This window comes from Dipodomys spectabilis, unplaced genomic scaffold, assembly GCF_019054845.1.
Source record: "Dipodomys spectabilis isolate Male_0828 unplaced genomic scaffold, ASM1905484v1 ptg000154l, whole genome shotgun sequence".
Classification (NCBI taxonomy): Eukaryota; Metazoa; Chordata; class Mammalia; order Rodentia; family Heteromyidae; genus Dipodomys; species Dipodomys spectabilis.
Genome location: NW_024870831.1, coordinates 2,916,857 through 2,943,954, shown reverse-complemented (window position 1 = coordinate 2,943,954; position 27,098 = coordinate 2,916,857). Strand labels below are relative to the sequence as shown.

At 44.5% G+C, this 27,098-nt stretch overlaps 1 protein-coding gene across 2 annotated transcripts; it reads left to right on the top strand.

Moving 5' to 3' along the window:
• Positions 1-15,530: 15,530 nt before the first annotated feature.
• Positions 15,531-16,474, top strand: LOC122118492 (PPP2R1A-PPP2R2A-interacting phosphatase regulator 1-like). 2 transcript variants are annotated; one of them, XM_042692379.1, is made up of 2 exons: positions 15,531-15,565; positions 15,641-16,474. In XM_042692379.1, the coding sequence occupies exons 1-2, from the start codon at positions 15,531-15,533 to the stop codon at positions 16,431-16,433; spliced, it is 828 nt and encodes a 275-aa protein (XP_042548313.1). In that variant the 3' UTR covers positions 16,434-16,474. The 2 variants fall into 2 exon arrangements, with proteins under 2 accessions (XP_042548313.1, XP_042548312.1); XM_042692378.1 differs by having other exon boundaries at positions 15,531-16,474.
• Positions 16,475-27,098: the final 10,624 nt, after the last annotated feature.

The window sequence follows — 27,098 nt, the reverse complement described above, 5'->3', positions numbered from 1 at the left end:
ATACCTTCCCAGGGAAGTCTGAGATGGTGTCTGAAGACAGTCAGATTTTTCATCAAGGTTACCCGAGATGACCTCCCAAAGAAGCTCCACATGACCTCAGGACGTCATCCTAAATTGCCTCTTAAGGAATCCCCAATGACTACTTTTGAATAGGTCTCAGGTGGCCCCCTGAGGAAGCCCCAGATGACCTCTGGAGAAAGTCCAAGATGGCCACTGGAGAAGGCCCAAGATGACCTCCAGGGTAGGTCTCAGATAGCTTCTCAAAGAAGTTGCAGATGCACTCTTGATGAAGTTTCAGATGGCTTCCCAAGAAAGCACTACATGAACTCTCAAGGAGATTCCAGATGGCTTCCAAAGGAAGCCTCACATGACCTCTTAAGGAGTTCCCAGATGGCTTCCCAAGAAAGCCACAAATGACCTCTAGAGGGGTCCCAAAAACAGGCTGGCAAGCTTGCCCAGATGCACCCCTAGAGGTACCTACATGACTTTTGTCCATGTTGGTCCTCTGGAGACAAACACTCGAGGCCCTGAACGCTGACGCTCTCACCTATGGGATTTTCCCCTGGGGCCAAGCCCTGATGCCATCCAAACTGATTAATCTCCGTGGGGGTCTCCAAAACTTAGGACCTCTATTGTTCAAGAGAATCCATCGAGACACATTCAATATTATAAATGTTCTCCAAACCACCAACCCCCAAAGTTATGATATCCAAAGCTCCAAACATCAAAGGGCAAGACTTTTTGTCCCCTTCCCTTTGTCTCTCCTTCGCTACAGACCTATACTTCCTTTGAAGTCTTTCCCTTTTTCCCTTCTACCAATTCCTTCTTCTCTTCAGGCCTCTCTACTCTCCACAGGCCTGAACACTTTTGCCTGTGTAGTCAGTTGCCATCCTTCACTTCCTGCTCTTCCTAAACTTCCTCTCCTTTCAGGCCTTTCCCCTTTTGCTCTCACACCACTTCCTTCCTTCCATGACTTTTCAATTTTTATCTTTCCTTCCATTGCTCTGGACAAGCAGCACATATAAAGTCTGTACCCCTTCTCCACTCCAACTGCTAACAGTTATCAACTGTCACATCCCAAACTCCCCACAGCCCAATCACTTCTTAACAGCTCAACACTTGGTGATTAATGTACCAGCCCCTCCCACAGAATGCCCTGTCCTCTCCAGCTGGCCAGGAGATGGGGCCAGGCTGATTATTGGACCCTATAGATTATCGGGGCCCTGCTGATTATTACCGTATCCTCCTTGTGAACTAGTAACAATTGAAATTGGAAATTTGATTGTAATATTGCCAACTCGTTGTGACGTCACAAACACATTTTGACATCATCATTAGCACGACATCACAAACCCATTGTGACAATATTGTCATTGTGACATCATGATTCCATTGTGACATCTCAAATCTATTATGACCTCTTAGCTCCTTTGAAAAATCACATGCCCTTTTCAACATTACAGTCCCTTTGTGTACCCAAATCCTTGTTGTTAACTAATGACAATTAGTTAACCAGACATGCCAGATATGCCATTATAACATCAAAAAGTGTTTGTTGTATCCTCAACAGTGTGAAATCACATTTTCATTATGAGAGCGTCAGCTCATCTTGACATCACCAAACTCAATGACATAATCACATTATGACAATTGTCATTGTGACATCGTAGACACCTTGTGAATGCCTATTCTGTGATTTCATTGTATTTCAAATGTGGCATGAGAGTTGATATCAGAAACACAATTTTGTGCCTACATAACCATTTTGACATCATAATCACGTTGTGACATCACAGTGCCCTTGTGATATAGCTAATACCATGTGATATCACAAACCTCTCCTATCTTCATAACCTCTGTGACATGCTGACATTGTGATATCTAAGAGCTTTTTGCCCTCATAATTTGTTTCCAACCTCATATTTCATGTATGACATGAGATACCAGAAATCCACTGTGACATCATGACCATTGTGACATCACACTGACAGATGTCATGAACATCGTGTCACATTGTGACATCACAAAAAGTTTTGATGTCACATATAGTTGGTGATGCCATACAGGTAAGGGGTCACAGTAGGTCTATAATGTCACAATTGGTTGGTGATATCCAAATGGCATAGTTTCTGTTGTCATGAAATCACAAAGAATATGAGTTCACAAATGGACTGTGGTATCTCCAAAGGCATGTGTTGTCACAAATGTGATGAAGTCCTAGGAGGATTGTGATGTCATAGTGTGACACAATTGTCATGATGTCTGTCAGTATGATGTCACAATGGTCATGATGTCACAGTGCATTTCTTATATCACATATCATAACTGAAATATTATGTTTGAAAAAAGATTATGAGCTCATAAAGGGCGTAAGACATCACAATTACAGCAAGTCACAAGACTTATGAGGACAGGGCATGTTTGTGATGTCACAGTGTGTTAGTGATATCACCATGGCACTGTGATGTCACAGTGATTGTGATGTCATATACTTATGAGATCACAATGATTTTCTGATATCAACCGACATGCCACATTTAAAATAGAATGAAATAAGAGAATAGGCATTTACAATGCGTCTATTACCTCACAATGACAATATAATATCATAATGGTATGAGGTCATTTTAAATTGGTGATGTTGCAAGGAGGTGATGGTGTCATAATGAATATGTGTTGTCACACTGGTGATGGATTCACAAAGGGTTTGTGATGTTACAATGGCATATATGAATTCAATTGTCATGTGTTCAAATTGAGGGTAAGGGTACACGAAGGGACTGTGATGTCACAAATGCCTTATGTGTTTTCAAAGGTACTTAGGGGTCATGATAACTTTATGATTCACAGTTGTGATGAGGTCACAATGGGTTTTTGATGCTATAATGATTTTGTAATATCTGAAACACATATCCAATTTGAATTGCTACTATTTCACATTGTGCATACAAATTCACTGATGGAGCTTGAGGTCCTAAGGAACATGAATTTTTTTAAATGTTATGAGGTCATATTAGGTTTTTGAAAACACAGTGGGACTGTGATATCACCATGGCAGTGTCAACTCACTCCTTCATGTCAGAATATAGTTTTGGTGTCACAAATAGTTGATGATGCCACATTGGTGATGAAGTCACAAAAGATTGGTGATGTCACAATGTGCTGGCAATGTCACAATGATATGATCGTTCTCAATTGTCTTTAAATTACAATGAGTATATGAGTTCACAAAGGTACCGTGGTTTCTACAAAAGTATGTGTTGTCACATATTGAAATCCTAAAAGGTTTGTGATGTCAGAATTTGACACAATGGTTATGACATCTGGCAGTGTGATGTCACCATTGTCATAATGTCACTGGGAATTTGTGATATCAAATGTCATATGTGAAATCTAATGAGTCGCCAACAGATTATGAGGAAAAAAAGGAATGTCACAAAAGTTATGATGACAGGATAGGTTTGTGATGTCACGGTGTGTTAGTGATATCACAATGGCAATGTGATGTGCAAAGGGATTGTGATGTCACAATGGTTATGAGTTCATGATTTGTTTATGATATCCACCTATATGCCACATTTGTAGTAGAATGAAATCACAGAAAAGGCATTCATAATGTGTTGATGATACCACAATGACAATGTGAAATTATAACTTTATCATATTTTAGTTTTGTGATTTCACAATGAGCAGATGGTATCACAACGTCAATGTGATGTTACAGTTGTGATGACCTCACAAACTTTTTGATGTTTAAATATCATGTCTGATTCTCAATTGTCAATATTTCACAGTGGGGTTTGGGTACACAAAGGCACTGTGATGTCACAAAGCTATGTATTTTTCAAAGGTTATAAGAGGTCATAATAGATTTGGGATGTCACAATGTGATCCTGGTGTCTAAACAGCAATGTGATATCACAATGGGTTTATGATATCACAGTGGTTTTGAGGTCACAATGGGTTAGTTAGGTCATGAGTTTGTAATATCACAATTATTTGTCCAATTTCAAGCGCTACTAGTTCACCATCAGGACACTGTAATAACCAGCAGTACCCCTATAATCCACGGGAACAGATAGTCATCATGACCTCCTGGTCTGGACCACCAGAGGGGGGGTGCATGCCGCTGGAGTGGGCAGGAAATGCTGCTGAAGAGATAGGATGTTAAGCCCCACATGGTGAGCTGCCAAGAAGTTATTGGGCATGGACATTTGGGAAGTGATGATTGAAAACTGTTATGCAGGAAACATATTTTAGTGGGGGTAGGGTACAGCCTATATATAGGTTGCGTGTTCAGAGCAACAGAAGGGGGAAGAGAAAGGGGGAAGGCCTGGAAGGAAAGAAGTGTTGAGACTTCAGGAGGGTAAAGACCTGGGAGGAGAGGAAATTGAGGGAGAACAGGAGGTAAAGGACAGCAACTGGCCACCTGGACAGGGCAGGGAAGGCCTGTCAAGAGTACAGCAACCTGAAGAGAAGAAGGGAATGGTGGAAGGAAAAAATGAAAAGACCTGAAAAATAGGACCGGTCTGTAGAGAAGGAGGATGAAGAAAAGGAAAAAGCCCTGTCCTTTGAAGTGTGGAGCTTTGGAGATGATTATTTTGGAGGTTGGTTATTTGAAGACCAGTTAACAAATGGCTAGGCTGCTCTTTGGAGCTCTGAGGGTTCATCGTTGAAGCTGCAATTAGCTCTGGGCATCCAGCCCAGGTCAAGGTAGTCGCTTGTTACAAAATTTATGAAGACAAGACAGGTTTGTGATGTTACATTGTGTTAATGATATCACAATATCAATATGAGGTCACAAAGGGATTGCAATGTCGCAATGGTGATGTGGTCACAATGGGTTTCTGAAATCAACCTATATGCCACATTTGAGATAGAATGAAATAACAGAATAGGCAATCACATTGTCTCTATGACCTCACAATGAAAATGTGATGTCATAATGCTATGATGTCATTGTCATTTTGGGATGTCACAGTGGGCTGATGGTATCCTACTAACAACAATGTGATCTCACTCTGTAGATGATGTCACAAAGAGTTTGTAATGGTACAATGGCATGCCTGATGTCAGTTGTCCTTTGTTCACAATGAGGATATGGTTACCCAAAGGAACTGTGGTGTTACAAACACCATGTGCTTTTTCAAAGGTGCTAAGAGATCACAACAGGTTTGGGATATCAGAAGGTGATCGTGGCAATGTGATGTCACAATAGGTTTCTGATGTCACAGTGGTCATAAGGTCACACTTGGATAGTGATGTCACAATGAATTTGTAACATCACCACTACATGTCCAATTTCATTCTACTAGATCACAATGAAGATACAAGTTCACATAAGGAGCTAGAAGTCAGAAAGGCCATAAATTTTGTAAAATATTATGAGGATATAATAGGTTGGTGAAAATGCAATGGGACAGAGATATCCCATTGGCAATGTGATGTTACCATTACATGAGATAGTATTGTTTTGAAGTCACAAATGGTGATCCATACAGGTGATGCGGTCACATAGTTTGTGATTTCACCATGGGGTGGTGATGTTATAATCTCATGCCAGATCTCTAATTGACAATGATTATATAAGTTCATAAGAGATAATGATGTATCCAAAGACATATGTTGGCACAAGTGTAATGAGTCTTAACAGGTTTGTGATATCACAATGTGAATAAGTGGTAATGATATCTGGCAGTGTGATGTCACAGTGGTCATGGTGTCATAGTGGATTTCTGATATCACATGTCATACCTGAAGTATGAGTTAAACAATTTATGAACTCAGTGATGCTGAAGAGATCACACTGGCAGCATGTCAAAACATTTATGAGGATAGGACAGTTTTGTGATGTCACAGTGGGTTAGTGATATCATAATGGCAATGTGTTGTCATCAAGGTATTGTGATGTCATAATGATTATGTGGTCACAATATATTTCTGATATCAACCCACATGCCACTTTTGAAATAGAATGGAATCACAGAATAGGCATTCCAATATATCTGTGACATCACAATGACCATGTGATGTCATAATGCTATGATGTCATTGTTTTATTATGTCACAATTGGCTGATGTTGTCATAATGACAATGTGATGCTACATTGGTAATGATGTCACGAAGTTTTTGCGATGTTAAAAGGGCATGTATGATCTCAATTTTCATTAGCTCAAAATGAGGCTATGGGTACACAAATGGCTTGTGACGTCACAAAGGCTATGCTTTCTTTCAAAGTTTCTGAGGTCATAATAGGTTTGGGATGTCACAATGTGATCATGGTGGCACAATGGCAATGTGATATCACAATGAGTTTATGATGTCACCGCAGTGATGAGGTCAAAATGGGTTAGTTATGTCTCATCAAGTTTGTAACATAACAACGACATATACAAATTCAATTTCTTCTAATTCACTATGAGGATACTGTAATAACCAGTGGAGCCAGAATTACCTGTGGGAGCCATTAATCTTTGTAAATTCTTGGCCTGGCCCACCAGAGAGTGTAGGGAATGCCACCAAAGGTGAAGGTGACAAGCCTCACATGGTGAGCTGTCAAGAAGTGATTGAACATTGGGCAGTTTGGGAAGTGATGGTTGAAAACTGTTAGGCAGAAGACCCATTGGAGTGAGGAGGGGTACAACCTATATATAACTTGCATTTTCAGAGCATTGGAAGGGGAGATAAAAATGAGAGCTACCCGGATGGAAGAAAGTGGTAAGACAGCAGGAAGGGAAAATCCTGAGAAGAGAGGAAGCAGAAAAGTGGTCATTAGGGCAGAGTAGTGCAGACCTGTGTAGACTGCAGGGACCTGAAGAGAAGAAGGAAGGGGTGGAAGGGAAAAAGAGAAAGACCAGAAAGGAATGACAGGTCTGTAGTGAAGGAGGGAGTAATGGAAAAGTTAAAAGCCTTGCACATTGAGGTTTGGAGCTTTGGAGCTCATAATTTTTTGGCTGGTGGTTTGCAGACCAAGTAAGATAGGGCAGGGCTGCCCATTGGAGGTCTGAGGTTTGGTGGTCAAGGCTGCTCTTGGACCTGGTTATCCAGTACATGAGAAGGTAATCACAGTCTCCTTTCTAGTGTAAATTGATTTATTGTATTAAATGTGACTCAATGGTTTGTCTTAGAGGTAAGTATACGAGTTCACAGAAACAGCTTGAAGTCTCAAAGACCGTGAATTTTTTAAGATGTGATGTGGCCATAATAGGTTTGTAAAAACACAATGGGACAGTGAAATAACAATGCCAATACCACAATATAATGTCAAAATAATGCTTTGATACCACAATTAGTTGTTGATACCATTCTCGTGATGAGGTCACAATAAGTTTGTGATGTCACAAAAGATTCATGATGTCAGAGTGGCATGGGATATCTCAAATGTCATTAATTGATAATGAATATATGAGTTCGAAAAGGGACTGTGATGTCTCCAAAGGCATGTGTTGTCACAAATGTGATGCCTTTTTAACAGCTTTGTGATGTCAAAATGTGACACAATGGTCATGACATCTGGCAGTATGATGTCATAAGGGATTTCTGATATCACATGTCATAACAGAAATATGAGATTGAAAACAGATTATTAGCTCATAAAGGCCCTACTACATGAGGATGGCAGCATTTCACAAAACTTACAAGTTCAGGACTGGTTGTGACGGCACAGCAGGTGAGTGATATCACAATGGCAATGTGAATTCACCAAGGATTGTGACATCACAATGGTTATATGGTCAAAATGGGTTTCTGAAACAGAGTGAATTCACAGAATAGGCCTTCACACTGTTAAGTCATAACAATGTCACTTTGATTTATAATGCTATGATGCCATTGTTGTTTGGTGATGTCACAATGAGCTGATGGAGTCATAATGACAACTTGATGTCACTGATGATTTATGTTACAATGGTTATGAGGTCACATTATGTTTCTGATATCAACACACATGTCAAATTTGAAATAGAATGATAAAGCCAGGCGCCAGTGGCTCATGCCTGTAAACCTAGCTACTCAGGAGGATGAGATCTGAGGATCGCAGTTCAAAGCCAGCTCAGGCAGGAAAGCCTATGAGACTCTTATCTCCAATGAAAACCACTAGAAAACCAGAAGTGGCTCTGTGGCTCAAGCACAGAGTGCTCACCTTGAGCTGAAGAACAGGGACAGCACCTAAGCCCAGAGTTCAAGCCCCACGACCAAAAAAAAAGATTAAAAACAGGCATTCATAATCTTATTATAACATCACAATGGCAATGTGATCTCATAATGCTATCTTGTCATTGTAGATTTGTGATGTCAAAAGAAGTTGATGCTGCCGTAATGACAATACATAATGTCACACTGGTGATGTCACAAAGGGTTCGTGATGTTACAATGGCATGTTTGTATCAATTGTCAGTTCATAATGAGGGTATAGTTACACAAAGGGACAGTGATGTCACAAAGGCCATGTGTTTTTTCAAAGGTGCTAAGAGGTCCTAATAGGTTTGGGATGTCACAATGTGATAATGATGTCAAATGGCAATGAAAGCTCACAAGGGGTTTGTGATGTCACATTGGTGATGAAATCAAATAATTTTGTGAAGTCACATCTCATAATCACATGTCCAATTTCAGTTGCTACTATTTCACAATGAGGATATGAGTTCTCAGAAGAAGACTGAAGTATAAAAGGCTATGAATTTTCTAAAATGCTGTGAAGACACTGTAGGTTTTTGAAAACACAGTGAAACAGTGACATCACAATGGCAATGTGATGTTACAATATGATGACTTCATAATATTTTGATATCACAATTGGTAATGCCACACTGGTGATGAGTTTACAAGAGGTGTGTGATGTCACAATGTGTTGGTGATATCAAAATGACACATGTGATCTCAATTGTCATTAACCCACTATAAGTATATGAGCTCACAAACGGACTGTGATGTCTGCAAAGGCATGCGTTGTCACAAAAGTGATGAAGTCCTAACAGGTGTGTGTTGTCAGAATGTGACAAAATGCTCATAACATTTATCAGTGTGATGTCACCATGATCAAGATGTCACACTGGATTCAGGTATCACATTTCATACCTGGATTGGGTATGAGAGGATTGGAATTTCACATTGGGTTAGTGATATCACTATCGAAATATGGGGTCATGAAGGGATTGTGCTACCACAATGGCTATTAGATCACAATGTGTTTCTACTATAATAGGTGTGTGCTGTCACAATTGGTTGGAAATGTAACAATGGCATGCTGGATCTCAAATGTCATTAATTCGCAAGGAAAATATGAGTTCACAAAGGTACTGTGTTGTCTCCAAAGTCATGTGTTGGCACAAATGTGATGAAGCCCTAACAAATTTGTGAGTTCACAATGTGACACCATGTTCTTGATATCTATCAATGTGATGTCACAATGATCATGTCAGAGTCAATTTCTGATAGCATATGTCATACCTGAATTATTATGAGTTTGAAAACAGATTATAAGCTTACTGAAGGCCTAAAATATCCTAATGGCAGCATATCACAAAAGTTATGACTAAAAACTCATGGTCATTGGAGGTTTTCTCTCTTTGAAATTGTTTCCTCATTGTGAACTAGTAGAAATTGAAATTGGATATGTCATTGTGATATTTCAAACTCATAATGACATCACAAACTCATTGTGACATTATCACCACTGTGACATCACAAAACCATTGTGACATCACATTGGTGTTTTGCCTTCACAAACACATTGTGACATCACAAAGCTATTGTGAACTCTTGAGATGTATAAGTCATTATGTCGAAAACGAATTTTACAGCTTTCGTTGGGGGGGAGGGGGAGCGGGGAGGATTGGGTGGGGGGGAAGGGGGAGGATGGAAAGCTATGGGAAGGGGAAACCAAGGAAGAGGATACACTTGATAAGAAATGTACTCATTATCTTGCCCATGTAATTGTAACCCGTCTGTACAGTATTTTCACAGTTAAAAAAAAAACAACATGAAAAAATGAAAAAAAGACACATGACCTCTGTGACATCACAGACCCTTTGTGTACTCATATCTTCATAGTGAACTAATGAAAATTGTTATCACACATAGCATTGTATCATCACAAATATTTTGTGCAATAATTATGACTGTGAAATCACATTATCATCATGACACCACCTTTCATTGTGACATCACAAAACCCCAATGACACCATACCATATTTTTCTCTTTTTTTCTTCTGTGAGTTTTTTTTATTGTAAGTACGGTGTACAGAGGATTACAGTTACACGAGCAAGGTAATGAGTACATATACTATCATCATTGCTGCCTTGACATCACATTGTCATTTTCATGTCATAGACCCATTTTGAATGCCTATTCTTTGATTTCATTCTCTCTGAAATGTGCCATCTGCGTTATCAGGAAACCATTGTGAACTCATAACTTTTGTGACATCTAAATCTCTGTCACAGCACATTCCCTTTGTTATATCATTAACCCACTGTGACATCAAATACGTCTCTGTTCTCATAATTTTGTGACATGCCATTGTGATATATTAGGAACTTTGTGAGTTGAAAATCTGTGTTCGACCTCGTATTTCAGATATGACATGAGATATCTAAAATCCAGTGTAACATCATGATATCACACCACTGGATATCATAACCATTATGTCACTTTGTTACATCTCATATCTGTTAGTTCTTCACCTTTTTGACTACATATGTTTTGCTGACATCAGAATCCCTTCCCAAACTCATATACTCATGGTGTGTTAATGACAATTGAGTTCCCACATGACATTGTGCCATCACCAACCCCTTGGGACATCTCAAATCTATTGTGACCTCCTCATCAATATTGCATCTCCAATTGTGACATCAAAATATTCTTATAACATGATGGTGAGATATCACATTGTCATTGTGAAATCACTGTCCCATCGGGTTTTCACATAGTATGACCTCATACTATGGAGGTTCTTCTATCATCTGGTATCCTCATATTGAATTATGAGTCATTGAAATTTGATATATCATTCTGATATTACAAACTGTGACATCACAAAACCGTTGTGACCTCATCACTACTGTGACATCAAAAACCCACTGGGATATCTCATTTTCATTGTGACATTATGGATCACATTGGGACATCCCAAATTTATAATGACCTCTTTCCACCTTTGAAAACACACATGGCCTCTGTGACAGCACAGAATCTTTTTGTATCCATATCCTCACGGGGAACTAATGAAAACTGACATCAGATATACCATTGAAACATAATAAATCCTTTCTGACATAATCATAATTGTGACATCATGTTGCCATTATGACACCATCAGCTCATTTTGACATGTAAAACTACAATGACATCATAGCATTGCAACAACACATTGTCATTCTGATGTCATAGACACGTTGTGTTTGCCTATTATGTTATTTGATTCTATTTCTAATGTGACATGTTGGTTGATACCAGAAATCCATTGTGAGTTCATGACCATTGTGATATCACGATGCCTTACTAGCATCATATTGCCAGTGTGATGTCACATTGCCAAATTGATGTCAAAAAGGGACTTTTATGAGACAATGGTTATGACATCACCATGAGTTTCTGATATCAACCCACATGTCACATTTCAAATACAATGAAATCACAGATTTGGCATTCTTAATGTGACAATGATGTCACAATGACAATGGCAAATGCTATACTGTCATTATCATTTTGTGATATCAACATAAGCTAAAGATGTCATAACAACAATATAATGTCACACTGGTTATGATGTTGCACAGGGTTTATTTTCTTACAATGGTTATGAGGTCACAATGTGTTTCTGATATCAACTGATATGCCACATTTGAAATAGAATGAAATCAAAAGATATACATTCACAATATGTCTATGACAGCAAAATGGCAATGTGATGTTATAATGCTATGTGTCACTGTAGCTTGGTGATGTCACAATGAGCTGATGGTGTCATAATGACCATCTTATGTCACACTGGTGATGATGTCACAAAGTGTTTATGATGTCACAATCACATGTGAGATCTTTTTTTTTTTTAACTTAATTTAATTTTATTTGTGAACATACTGTAGAGAGGAGTTACAGTTACACGGGCAGGATAATGTGTACATTTCTTACCAAGCATTGCAGCCTCCTCCTTTGTTTACCCTTCACATCCTTGCCATTAGTTTATAGTGAGGATATGAGGATGAAGTCACAATGACATATACAAATGAACTGTGATGAAACAAAGGCCATGTTTTTTGTCAAAAGTACTAGGGTTCCTAACAGGTTCTGGTTGTCAAAGTGTTAATGATATAAAAATGGGTTAGTGATGTCAAAACTAGTTTGAAATATCACATCTTATTTCAATTTTCAATTGCTACAAGTTCACAATGATAAAAGTTCACAGAAGGAGCTTGATGTCTCAAAGGCCATAATTTTCTAAGATGTGATGAGATCATAATAGCATGAAAGCATGAGGGTTCAGTAATATCAGAATTGCAATATAATGTCAAATTATAATGTCATAAGAGTGTTGTTATATCACAATTAGTTAGTGATGCCATAATAGTGATGAGTTCAAAATAGTTTTGTGATGTCGCAGTAGTTTGGTGATGTGACAATGGCATTCCAGACCTCAATTGTCATTAACATATAATTAGTATATGAGTTTCTAATGGGATTGTGACGATTCCAAAGTCATTTGTTGGCACAAATGTGATGAAGTCAGAACAGATTTGTGATGTGACAATGTGACACAATGGTCATTACATCTAGCAGTGTGATGTCACAATACTCATAATATCACAGAATATTTCTAATATTTAATGTCATACCTGAAATAATATGAGATCGAAAATAGATTGAGCTCTCAATGGGCCTAACACAGTGGCAACATGTCACAAAACTTATGAGGACAGGACATGTTTGAGTTGTCACAGGTGTTTAGAGATATCACAATGGAAATCTTATATCACAAAGGGATTGGCATGTCACAATGGTTATGAAGTCCAAATGTGTTTGATATGAACCCACATTTGAAATACAATGAAATCACATAATAGGCCTTCATAATGTATATATGTTGTCACAATGACAATGTGGTGTCATAGTGGTATGATGTCATTACAGATTTGTGATGTCACAATGACCTGATATTGTCAAAATGACAATGTGATGTCACACCAATGATTATATTGTAAATGCTTTGTGATATTACAATGGCGTATCTGATCTCAGTTGATATTTCACAATGAGGATATGGATACACAAAGGGACTGTGATGTCACAAAGGCATGTGTTTTTTCAAAGGTGCTAAAGATGTCATAATGGGTTTGGGAGGTATCAAGGTGATTGTAATGTCACAATAGCAATGTGATATCACAATGGCTTTGTGATGTCACATTGGTGATGAGGTCACAATGGACAGGACAGGTTTGTGATGTCAGAACAGGTTAATGATATCACAATGGCACTGTGATGTCAAAAAGGAATTTTCATGTCACAATGGCTTTGAGGTCACAATAGATTTCTGATATCCACCAATATTGCTAGCTTGTAATAGAATGAAATCACAGAATAGGAATTCACAATATGTCTCTAATGTCACTATTATATATAATGCCATAATATGATATTTAAGTTTAGTGATGTCAAAATGGCATGTCTAATCTTATTGGTAATTAAATTACCATGAGGATCCCAAAAGTTGTTATGTGCTGAGTCTTTCAAAAGGCACATTTTGTTGGATCCATTACACAGGGTTCTTAGTGCTTTATTTTTTAATTTTTATTTTTATTTTTTGTGAACATACTGTACAGAGGGGTTACAATTACATGGGTAAGATAATGAGTACATTTCTTATCAAGCATTGCAGCCTCCTCCTTTGTTTACCCTTCACATCCCTTCCCAGACTCCCCCCGCCCCCTCACGCAATCCCCCCCACCCCCCAACCCGGCACCAAAGTTGTAAAGTTCTTTTTGGACATGACAACTTGTACTTCTCATAGTTGCAACGGGTCCACCTGTATCCTTAAATGACTTGTTTTTCCCCATCTCCTCCACAAATTTTACCGACATCAAATATAGTGAAAACAGGGGTTATACTTTGGGGGAGGGACATACAAAGCAACAAAGAAATAATCTTATAAATGAGTTAGAAACAAATGCATGAAAGAAAAAAAAACATTTAAATACATATGTAAGGGTTCATTTTCCTAACATCACATTATCTGACCTTTTCTGCTTGACTCATACATATACTAGATATTGCAAATAAGAGAAACCATGGGACCTTTGTTTCTTTGGGCTTGGAAGAGTCTCCCCCACTGGTTGGGCTGAGGGGATCTTCAATTCCCCCAGACAGCTTCCTGGGTTGGGGGGAAGCCCTGAGCTGAGGTGAGGCTGCTTCTGCCATGGCCTGGTAGCCTTAAGGCAGAGTCAGGGCAGTACAAAGCTAGGGGCGGGGGCATGGCAGAGGTGGGGAAGTAGTGTGACTGAGGGGAGGACAGGGCATGGTTGAAGGGGCACATAGTTGCTGCAGACAGGGGCACACGGGAGCTGGCATACTTGTGCAGCAGGGGCTGGGCAGCCTGGGTGAGAAGTGAGGGCAGAGAGAGAGAGCAGAGAAGAGCAGGCACATGCACCAGGTGTGGCAGCATCCATGACTGGCCTCCGCTGCTGTAGGAGCACAAGTCTGGGCCAGGAGCAAAGAGGACACAAAGCCAGCACAGCAGGCACATCCCTCTCACAGCCCCAGGGAGGCTCAGAGGCCAGGTAGGCCCTGAGTCCAAGGCCCCTGCACCAGGAGCTCAGCTGTGGAGGGGACAAGTTCAGCCCTGCCACCTGCCCGCCCCTGCCCCGGCCCCTTCTCCTGCCCTCCCCGTGGCACCTCATTTGAAACAGGTTGCAGCCAGCTTGGACCCGTGGTGCCTCTTGGAGTCATCCAGCAATGGTGCACCCCTGGCCTCCTTGTAGCCGGACCTGGTCCCCAGTGGAAGCCCCGCGGGTCTGCACCTCACGACCTCCCCCTACCCCCCACCCCCCACGGACCCAGACCCATGACACCTGCCTCCCCTCTTGGGTCCCAAACTCGCCTCCCCAGCACCAGGCAGGCCAGCGCTGACTCTGCCACAAATGCCCCCCAGGAGTGGGAGGTGGGAGAGTGGATATTGATCCTGGAATCCCACCCCCATCCTTAGTGGCCAGTGTCCCAGGAAAAAGGAAGATGCAGGGATGGGTGAAGAGGGTGCGCCACTGAGCCCCTGGGGTAGAGCAGTGGGAGCCACAGAGCCATGCATCTGCACCCTTTCCCTCCCTGGGGGAACTTGGTGGCTTTAGTCAGAGGTGGGGTGCAGCACCTCCACACCTGCCTTCTTGGGATGTTTCCTTTTTTCTGGGGGTGGGGATGTGTTGGATGCAGAAGATAGCCCCCCAGAAGGTGGTGGTGGCGGTGGCTTCCCTGTACTGCGGGGTATGAGAGTCCCCGAGGCCTGACCAAGGACCGCCCCCGCTTCCCTGCCCCCTACATGGCTCAGGAGAAGATGGAGTTGGACCCAGAGCTGCCTCCGGGTCCCGGCAGGAGTCCGGCAGAGGGCGGCTGTGGCAGCAGCGGAGGCAGAGGTGGAGGCGGCTGCAGCTGCGGCAGCGGCGGAGGGGGCCTCTGGACTTCTAACAGCGCCCCCCTCATCCATGGCCTCAGTGACACCTCGCCAGTGTTCCAGGCCCAGGCACCTAGCGCAAGGCCGAACAGCACCACATTCCCAGGCCACCATGGCCTGCTGCTCCTGGCCTTCCCCATCTGCATGCACAGAAGCCGCTTGCACCAGATCAAACAGGAGGAGGACATGGACCTCATCAACCAAGAGATGGTCCATGAGCGCGGGGTCCAGACAGCAATGCAGATAAGCCACTCCTGGGAGGAAAGTTTCAGCCTGAGTGACAACGACGTGGAGAAATCTGCTTCACCCAAGCGCATGGATTTCATTCCTGTGTCACCAGCACCATCACCCACCCGGGGTATTGGGAAGCAGTGCTTTTCACCATCTTTGCAAAGTTTTGTGAGTAGCAATGGATTGCCTCCAAGCCCCATCCCGAGCCCGACGACCCGATTTACCACCCGGAGAAACCAGAGTCCCATCAATTGTATCAGACCAAGTGTTCTTGGACCATTGAAAAGAAAATGTGAAATGGAAACTAAGTATCAGCCAAAGAGATTTTTCCAGGGCATCACCAACATGCTTTCTTCTGACGTAGCACAGCTGTCAGATCCTGGTGTGTGTGTGTCTTCGGATATCCTGGATGGAAACAGCAGCAGTGCGGGATCTTCTTGTAACTCACCAGCTAAAGTCAACACTACCACCGACTCTCCTGTGTCACCTGCCCAAGTGGTCTCTCCCTTTATTCCAGTAGATGAACTTTCGTCTAAGTGATGTACTCAGCTGGAAACTTTTTGGGGACAGGGCAGGGGAGAGACAGAAATTAAGTCAGAACAAGCACTGAACTTTGTCAATTAAACTGAGGATATTTCCCTTTTGACCCTTTCCCTTCCCCCCCCCCCTTTTTAATTTCTTGAAATGTTCTAGAGAACTTCTCTGTCAGGTGTCCTGCGAATACCCTTGAATTCAGTGTAGTAATATTTTCAGACTTTTTCCCAATAAGTGTGTTGAAGCATACATTTTTCGCTGCTAATATGTCTAAATACATATGTTATCCCTTGATTTTAAGAAACAAGAAGATAGCCCCCCATTCTGTGTGAGCCCTTGTCTTTTGTGCTCAGTCACACTTTCCCCTGAGGAGGGTCCCAGAAGAGCCCACTAGGGAGGTGAGGGCACTAGGGTTTAGATAGAAGGTGAATGTCAGGGAAGAACACACCCCTCCAACACAGGTACACCCAGCTGGTCCCCCCATTCCAGCTGTCAACAGCACTCACAGGGTGATCACATTTCCCAGCTCTGCCACCATCTGCTGGTGCTCCTGGCCCATCTGGTTTCCTCATCCTCCCCAAGAATCCACCAAGTCACCCAGAAGCACCTAGGCTGGAGTAGGAAGTTCATCCATGTATGTAGCCTTTAGGACCTCATCCATTTCCCCAACACTGCCCCCATCCTTGGTCAGACATTTCTGTGGATACACCATGATCTCCTGCTTGTTTTCAGTCCAGGCTCTGAAGAGCCACCTGTCTCAGGACTCCTTCACCCAGAGCCCTGGCCTAGGGTTTTGGTGAATGGGGAATCATGGCTGGTTATTCCCAAGGGAAAGTGTCTGGCCCTGGAGAAAGGGAGAGGCAGGGTGGTTCAGCATTATTAGAGTGGTGCTTCCTTGGGTCGAGCCCCTGGTTGTGACAAGGGAACTCCCGTGCTCCAGCTTGTACATTGTCCCAGATGAGGAACCAACAAACTCAGGAGGGGCACTATTCTGAGTCTATGTGTGTGTGTGTGTGTGTGTGTGTGTGTGTGTGTGTGTGCATGAAAGAGACAGAGAGAGAGAGAGAAAGAGAGAGAGAGCCTGACTGTGCTCAGGTGAGTGATCAGTGGCAAACTGCAGGTGCTGTATGGATGACTCTACAGTCACTGTTCTGGATTTGTGTGTGTGTGTGTGTGTGTGTGTGTGTGTGTGTGTGTGTGTGGTGTGTGTGTGTGTGTGTATGTGTGTGTGTGTATTTATTGTTCTTTTTTTCAGCAATGTGAAGTATGAGACCAGCCATAATTTTTTTCACCATCACTGTTTCATGGCTGCTTTGGGGAAGATTTCAGTAGACATTCCTTTCCACCTCTCTCTTCCCCCTTTCCTATAGCCCACAGTAGCTGCTGGGCCTGCGTGGGTCTCGCCTAGGAGGCCTGTGTGAACCACAGACCAAAGTTGATACCTTCTGTCTTAAGCCTGAAGGATTGTGAGGCTAGTGTGACCACAGCCAAACTCTTCCAGCCAGACAGTCTGCTCTCGTTTGTATAGTTGGAGCTAATTAAGAGTTGGGAATGTGTTGGCCAAATGTAATTAGGGAACAAGATGGAGGGGGGTGAGTAGGGCAGGGGCTGTGAAGCCAGGAGGGTCTAGGAAGTGGTGAACGGTGTGATATTGCAGATGGTTCACCACTACCGAAGATGAGAGGGCAACCTTACCCAGGGCATTGACGGTGTCCATGGGCATCTGGGCAGGGGGTTTTGGGTTCCCACTGGTGGCATGGATTACCTCCCAGGGGAGTGCACTAGTGGGAAGTCCTCCCTGGAATCCTGCAGACTCTAATCTATGTCCTGCCTGTGCTGTTTCCAGCTGGGCAGTGGTAGGCAAGTGCATTCTCCCTATTGGAGCCTGCTCGGTATCAGGCCATGGCAGTTAGCTAGGGCTTGCTGAATGCCAGTTTCTGTAACCTGATGTAGGCTGTCTGGAAAGAAAAGGGGTCCACTAACTTTGGAACCCTTTAAGTTTGATTGGGACAACTAAAATGCCACCTTTTCCAGGTTTTTTTTTCTGAAGCTGGCAATTTCCACTAACGCCTGGGATTATGGGTCAAATTAGATGAACCATTTCAGCCAACAATCAATGACATTCAAAGTATAACAAGCAGAGTTCCCAAGCCAGATGGTCTCCTGCTATGAACATCGTGCCTTGATTGCTTTTATGCGGCAGCTGTTGATTCTCCTCTGACTCTCTCTAGTGTGACCACCAAGTTGAGTGAAGGGTTAAAGTACTTGAGGCAGTCACCATTTGTTGCTTGTTTCAGAGCAGAGCAACACATGGTACTAAAGCACCTGGTTGTGTGCCTTCATAAGACCTGTAAATCCTTAGCTCAGGGCTCTCCTCATGGGCTCTGCTGTGACAGAGTGTAGGAAAAGGCCCGAGCTGCAGCCCGTTTAAATAAAACAGCTGTAGAGTCTGATTCTTGGTGGTCTTCTTGGTAGGGGTCCTGCCACCTAGACATAACATTGAGGATGTCATGGGGATTAGAGATTGTGACCTCACCATTCCTAGCCAGCCAGATGTGAGTAGAGAGGATTCTCAGCACCTTCACTGGATTCTGGGAGATTCAGAAACCCAAGATGTTTCGAGAATCCTTTCTCTGCAACATGAAACTTGGGGGCCAGATGTGGTGGGCCATCCTGGCTGGCCCCAGGTGTAGGAGAGTAGACCCCTTGAGCCTGACCTTCAGCTCATGGCAACCTCATTCACTCCTGAGTGGGGAATTGAGTGCCACCGTGCGGTCAGCCGCTGGCCAGAGATCTTTGAGAAGATAGGCATCCCAGAGGCCCCAGAATCCAGCAAGCACACCATGGATCCTGTCTTCAGAGCCAAAACAGTTAAGTTCTGTGGCACCAGGAGGGTGGGAAGAGGGAGAAGGGAGAACTGTGGGAGAGCTACATCAGGCTTTGCCCCACCCACCAGGATGCTTACCTGAATGGGATGGGACTTTTCTGTAATATTTTTGTAGACAGATGCTCATTTATTTATCCACAAAGAGTTACAGTGTGCACCAGGCTCTGGAGGGGTCATAGACAATGAGAGTTTCCAGTGCTGGTTCCACAGCACATGAAGAAACATTGGTTTGAGCTGGATGCCAGTGCTTTACGCCTGTCATCCTGGCTACATAGGTGGCTGTGATGGGAGGATGGATGCTTGACGCCCAAGCAGGAAAGCCTGTAAAACTCTTATCTCCAACTAACTACCAAAAAGAAAACACCAGAAATGTAGCGACAGCTCAAGCCGTAATCTGTTGGCCTTGAGTAAAAATGTTCAGGGACAGCTCCTAGGATCCGAGATCAAGGTCCAGGAGTGAGATAAAGGAAGGAAAGAGAGAAAGAGGAGGGAAGTCTGGTTGGAGAAAAAGTGGAAAGGAAGGAAGAAGGGAGAACATGTGAGACTTGGTTTGGAGGCCCTGTAACAAAGGAGCCAACCATTCACAATCTATGTGGAGACAATTTCAGAGGCTAAAGCCAGTATGTAAGACCAAGCTACTGACACCTTAGCAACTTTCTGATATCCAGGAGCTGTGTGGTAGCCGACTGCAGAGGGAAGCAACCTCAGGTAAACACTAGGACTCAGGGCAAGTCACCAGGTTTCAATCATCCCTGGTGCCAATGAGTTTATTTTCTGGTCAGATAAGAACAAGCTGTCCAAGGCCTAGGGAGGTATTGTTGTGAGGGAGTGTCGGTGGAGGGGCAAGGAACAAGCAGGAAGAGGAAGAGGGAAGATGGTCACAGGTTCGAAGTGTCAGGACATTGTAGCCATGACTTTGCCTGACAACCAAGACCAAAAGTGATAGAGCCATTAAGAGTCCTGGCACATTGGGTTCACCATTGACCACCTGGCTATCGTCCACTGCAGTATGCCTGTGTAGTACATTCTTGAGGACTGGGACTTTCCAGGGGTCAATCTGAAGTATACACCCCCGCCCTGTTCTTTCCTCCACCAGAGACAGAAGTAAACTGGCCAGTAGCACAGGACAGCCAGAGAATGAGGGTGGGAGTAAGGACCCTTGTTGCCCCAGACTTCCTCTAGGGGGCACGAGGACCCCGTGATTGCCATTCTCAGAGGAAGAGATGGGTCTCTTTGCTGGCTCAGCCTTTAGTTTAGATGCCAGATCTGGGATTTAGAGAAGGCAGACTGAAGGTGGTGCCGGTTTGGAGAGAGGCTGGTGGGAAAACCAGAGGTACTGGTTTCTGAGCAGGGTTGTTTATTTGAGGATACTCACAACCAAGGAACATTCCTGGGAGAGATCAGCCCTTTTCTCCTTCTTGAGAGAGAGGTACCTGGAGCCCTTGAGTCTGCGTCCCTTGGCTGAGAAATCCTTCCATTTCCACATTCTGTGGTTGGATAACTAGACCTCACCTCCCTATCCAGTGTAGAGGCAGCACAGTGAGAGATCTTGAGTCTTTGATAAGGTCAGGGGATCCTGAATATGCGATTGTACTAGAACATCCTGACTTGGTGCATGGTAAGTTCTGTCTCAGATTACCATGACATAGGACATAGAATCTAGAGAATCAGAGCAGGATGGGGTCTGCTCTGGGAGTCTTGAGTACTATGTGTGAGCTTTCAGCTCGCGTATGCCCACCTGCTTTCCTTTCTTGGGTGGGTCTTTTTTAGAAAAAGCTTGAAACTAGGGACTGGGTCCTATCCCTTGTCGTTATACTCAAAGCTAGCACTTTACCATTTGAGCCACAGCTCCACTTCCAACTTGTTTGGGTGTTTATAATTGGAGATAAAGAGTTCTCATGGACTTTGTTGCCAAGGGTAGCATCCAACTGCAGTCCTCAGATCTCAGTCTCCTGAGGGGATAGGATGACAGGCATGGAAAAGTATCTTTGGCCGGGTGGTACTAGCTCATGACTGTCATCCTAGGCACCCAGGAGGTGAGATCTGAGGATCAGGGTTCAAAGCCAGCCTGGGCTGGAAAAACTCTGAAGCTCTTATCTCCAACGAACTGCCAGAAAAGCAGAAGTGGTGTTGTGTTGTGGCTTAAGTAGTAGAGTGCTCATCTTGAGCTGAAATGCTCAGGGACAGCACCGAGGCCTAGGGTTCAAGCCCCACAACTGAAAAAAGAAAGTAAGTAAAACATAGTTGCCTGCAAAGGATTGTCCAGGTGTGGTATGGATGAAGAGGGGGTTGCTGTGGTTGGGAGACCAGGTGATTGCCCCACTGTACAGACGTTTCTAAGAACTCCCCAAGTTTACCCTAGCTTGAAGACACAGTTTCAAGAAGACGTGGCTTGTGGTAGGCAGGGAGTTGGTAAATGGTTGCAGGGGTGGGATTGCTGTGTCTGTTTTCTCTCCAAAAAGGATGTGTTCGGATGCTTGGTGACTAATTCTGAAGTGAAGGGTTGCAAGAAGTTTGTGGCCTTATGAGATGGTTTTCCTCTGGGTATGTGAAGGTGGCTGAAACCGGAAGTCGCCAGTGGCTCACAGCTGTCATCCTAGCTACTCAGAAGGCTGAGATGTGAAGACTATGGTTCAGAGCCAGCTTGGTCAGAAAAGTCTGTGAGACTTGATGTTCAATGGACCACCAAAGAACAGGAAGTGGTGCTGTGGCTTAAGTGGGAGGGTGCTCACCTTTAGCTGAAAAGCTGAGGGACAGTGACCTGGCCCAGAGTTCAAACCCCATGACCAACAACAACAAAAGAGGTGGCTAAGTTTTCTGCATAGCCGTGTATATGGTATGAAATGCCATGCTGGTCTATGAGACATTCCAGATATGTGAGAGGCTCAATGGTTTGTCTACAGTGGGTCTGAGGTCAGTAGTGCCACCTTCTTGGAGGTGGGATGTGATCCTAATGGAATGAGTTCATGGTTCTGTTCTCAGGGACTGCTGAAGCCTTGGGCTGTCCCTGGGTGTGTGTGTGTGTGTGTGTGTGTGTGTGTGTGTGTGTGTGTGTCTGTCTGTCTGTCTGTCTGTATCTATGTCTGTGTGTGTTTGAAGGTACAAGAACTGGGCCTTGATCTCAAGGCCTAGGTGGTGTTCCTGACCTTTTGTGCTCATAGCTAGTGCTCTGACACTTTAGCCACAGCTCCCCCTGTGGCTATTTGGTAGTTCACTGTATATAAGAGCCTCTCAGACTTTCCTGCAAGGGCTGGCTTTTAAAAGTGATCCTCAGACCTTAGCCTCCTGAGTAACTAGGATGACAGACAGGAGACACCCGTGCCGGACTTGTGTGTGTGTGTGTGTGTGTGTGTGTGTGTGTGTGTGTTTGTATGTTTGTGTGTGAGTGATGTGTGTAGAAGTGGGTTGTAAAAAGGAGCGCTGGGCCCTTTGGTAACTTCTAACCACTATCTTTGGGGGGGGGGTGCATGGGCTTTGTGGCTGAAGTCTGGGGGCCTGGAAGGGTGAGACACTTGGAAGGGGACTCAACACCATTAAATTATAAGACCAAGGGATCTTTGTGCCCTGGAAGTGTCTACTCACTTGGGCCTGGTGGTGGCAGAGGGAGCTTGGGAGGACCTGGGGGTGGGCCCTCAGGGGGTGGCTCCCCAGGGGGACAGAGAGTGTGACCAGCATTTAGTAAGGATGTGAGCCCTGTTAGTATGGAGCGTATTGGCATTGGTCAGACTCTGGTCTTCTGATCATGACGTCTGAGGGGCGAGGCCAACCTTATTTTAAATCTTGACCTGTGATCTCCAGATTTCAGCCTTCTGAGTAGCTAGAATTATAGGCATGAGCCTCTGGCACCAGACCTCTGATTCTTTTTGGTATATTAGAGTTTGAACTCAAGGCCTAGGTTTTCCAGTCAGGTCTTCTACCATGGGAGCTAAATCTTTCTGTCTTTGGCATTTAGAGACTCAATATATGCTCAGGCTGGGCTGGATCATGGGCCTCCTGTGACAGGCATGGGCCACCATGCGTGGTCATTTGTAGTTGGGATAGAAGACATGTTGCGCCATGCTCAGTCAATGGTTTAGATGGATTATCCCAAACTCTTAGTCCATGGCAGCCGATTCTTGGCCACAGTTGAAGCTCTGGGTTGGGCCTGGAACCATCGGACCTCAGTCTCCTCACAGGAAAGTTGTGAGGAAACAAAAGATCAATACAGAAGCATCTCTGGGCAGGGCCAGCATAGAGGGAGCGGTCGTCAGAGAAGGTTCTTGGCAATTCTGTGAGCATATGACAGGAAGATAGCTGGAAAAGGCTCAGATGGGGCCTGTTATTTATCATGTATGGGATTATGGAACAAAACATGGCTCTCTTTCATCCTTACCCTATCCCCATGAGGAAAGGGATCCTTCACTGTGTTCAGTTTTGCATCTGGGGAAAACGAGGAATGGAGAAGCTGGATGGCCTACTCACGGTCCCCAGCTTACAGGAAGCTTGGCCGGACTTCTCTGCCATGCTCCCTAAGACTATGGGTGCTAATCAGTCCACTTCTTGTGGTAGGAAGTCCACTTCTTGTCATTCATGGGGCTTGAAATCTGGGCCTGGGTGCTGTCCCCAAGCCCCTCAGATCAAGTCTAGCATCCTACCACTTGTACCACAGCACAACTCCTGGTTTTCTGGTGGTTCTTTGGAGATAAGAGTCTCCCTCTGTCTGTCTGTCTGTCTGTCTGTCTGTCTTCTTGTCTCTTTCTCTGTCTCTGTCTCTCTCTCTCTCTCTCTCTCTCATAGGAACTTGTTGAATGGGTGCTGCAGGAGGTGGATTAGTGTCCCCATGTGGCTGGGGCCCAAGGTGCCCCTCTCATTCTGGAGGTGGGCTGTGGGTCAGGAGCTGTCTTGCTCAGCCTGTTGAACTAGCTCCATGAGGTAAGCCCCTCTGTGCCCGGGCTAGACCATGATGGTTATTCATTGTCAGTCCATCTGATGAGTCCTTCTCCACTACTCTCTGCTAAGGAAAGTGGATGAGGAGACATCACATTGTCCAACTGCACAGCACTATCCTGGGCCTCTGATCCTCACCACCACATATCAGGCCAGACACTGATTATAAGAATATGAATTCACTCTATGTCTGCTTTCGCTTTGTGTCATTTTGGGGAGAGGGGGAAAGACCCCAGGCCTGACACCTCCTGGGGGACATTTGTTCTTGTGACAGAGCCAAGTCATTGCTGTGGATAAGAAGGAAGACACTATCAGACTGACCCAGAAAAATGTTCAAAGGTAGGTAGGCTGTTGAAGTATCAAACCCACCCATGTCTGCTTCCCACAACATGGAGGGTGCAGTGTGGGTGGCCTGGGACTGGCCCTAGGGGATTATAAATGGATGGTGGTGAACAGGTGCTGGTGGCTCTTGCTAATCCTGGCTGAGGTCTAATGGTTGTGACTCAGAGCCAGCCCAGGCAGGAGAGTCTGTGATATTCTTATCTCCCATAAACCACCTCCCCCACACCAGAAAAAAGTAAGATGTGGTGCTGTGGCTCAAGTGGTAGAGCCTCAGCCTTGAGTAAAAGAAGCTCAGGGATGACACCGAGGCCCTGAATCCAAGCCCTAGGACTCACAAAAAATAAAATAAATGAATAGTGGGCACTTGTTATGTTACTACCAAAAAGGATGGGTTCAGTCTTCTCTCTGGTACTTGTATCCAAAGGTAAGGGGCTTCCGTTGATGTTCCTCTAAACCTCTCCTTCTGTCTTATTTTCTCTCCCCCGGCTTGAGCTACAGGATAGAAATCAGATCATCCCTCTTGATATGACCTTAAGTACCATCCCCTACCTTCCCTCCTTGGGATGGGGATCCTGGATTTACTCACCACTGGGAGGATGAGGCACTGCGGACATGGGAGTAAGTATCCCTGAAACTCATACTCTCACACACACACTCACCTAGGCCAACTCAGAGTAGCCTTTTTCAAAGACATTTTATCTCCTTGGACTAACTGACCTAGGAGAGGAACTTGATCCCCTGTAAAATGACTATTTTAACTAGGGCTTGCTAGTTGACATGAGATAAACAGAAGCTCAAAAGAAAGGCTCTGGTGCCTGTCACCTCTGGCTCAGGCTCATGCCTGACATCCTGGCTACTCGGGAGGCAGAGATCTGAGGATCAAAGATCGAAGCCAGCCATAAGCTGGAAAGCCAGTGAGACTCTACTCTCCATGGAATCACCAAAAAGATAGAAGTGGAGCTGTGGCTCAAGTGATAGAGCACCAGCATTGAGCACAAAAACTCAGAGAGACAGCTCCCAGATCCTAAGTTCAATCCCACATAAAGAAATGGTCCCATGTGTTGCCCCCAGACTGCCTGAGCCTTGAGTGCTCTCTTCTGAAGTGTGATACAGTACCAGTCTCTGGGTAGTGTATCAGAGCCTTCAGAAATTGGGTGGTAAAAGCCAGACCTTCCCCTTTGTGCTCTCCTGAACACACACCAGCTGGTAGGCCGAGCTTGACAAGGCCAGCAGCCTGCAGAGCAGAGAAGATCCCTCTCTGCCGGGGTGATTGGAGCAGGCTTCTTAGAGGCAGCACTTGAAAGGGGGTCTTGCTTAACAACGAGGATCTGACAGGAAGCACAGAGAGCAAAGATGCGGTACATAAAGGACAACATAGCTGAGCATGTTCATTTCCAACCAGAGCTAGTGGTGAAAAACTCAGTAAAGATGTGCAAGTCTTGGGCTGGGAAAGTGGCTCAGTGGTAGAGTGCTTGCCTTGCATGCATGAGGCCCTGGGTTCGATTCCTCAGCACCACATGAGCAAAAAGTAAAAAAGCCGGAAGTGGCACCGTGGCTCATATGGTAGAGTGCTAGCCTTGAGCTGAAGAGCTGAGGGACAGCACCCAGGCCCAGAGTTCAGGCCTCACAACCGGACCCCCCCCAAAAAACAAAAAGATGTGCAGGTCTGTCCCGAGACAGGCCCAATGTGTCACAGAAGAACAGCTATCCAGGGTTAGGATTGTGTCTTAGCAGTAGTAAGCTCGCCTAGCACGCAGGAAACCCTGAGTTTGATTCTTAGGTCCTGCATACACAGAAAAAAGCCGGAAGTGGCACCATGGCTCAGGTGGAAGAGCACTTGCCTGGAGCAAAAGTAGCTCTGGGACAGCGCCTGGGCCCCAAGGTCAAGCCCCAGGACTGTCAACATCTAACAGCACTCCAAGGGACCTGGATGACAGGTGGATGGCCATGCCCTGTAGCTCTTAGTAGATCCACCCATGCTTTGTGTCTCCTTTGACAGATGGGATTTGGACACTCCTGCCCTGGGCAACCCTTGGCCTGGTTATCAGCAACCCTCCTAATGTCTTCCACATTGATATGGAGTAGCTGGCCCCAGAAATCCTCAGGTACCAGTTGGTAGGTGCGGGGAATACAGGGCATCCACCAGATTTCCTAGTGGCTCTGATCTGCCCCAGATGACCAGGCCATCCAGAGGAGGTGGATGGGAGCTTAGAGAGGGGTAGTGATGTGAAGGAGCCCTTTAATGCCCATGGTCCTACCCAGATTCCGAGCCTCACTTTGCTGTCTCTGAGGGAGGTTAAAGAGTGTCTAGGTGGTACTATCTAGAGGAGGACTAGGTGGAAATTTTAAAGAATGAGAGACCATAAGCCCTGTGCTGGTGGCTCACACCTGTCATACTGGATACTTGGGAGATTGCGATCCAGAGGATAATTCCCAGCCGAGGCAGGAAAGTCCCATGAGAATCTCATCTCCAACCTCCAACTGGAAGTGGGCCATGGCTCAAGTGGTAGAGCAAG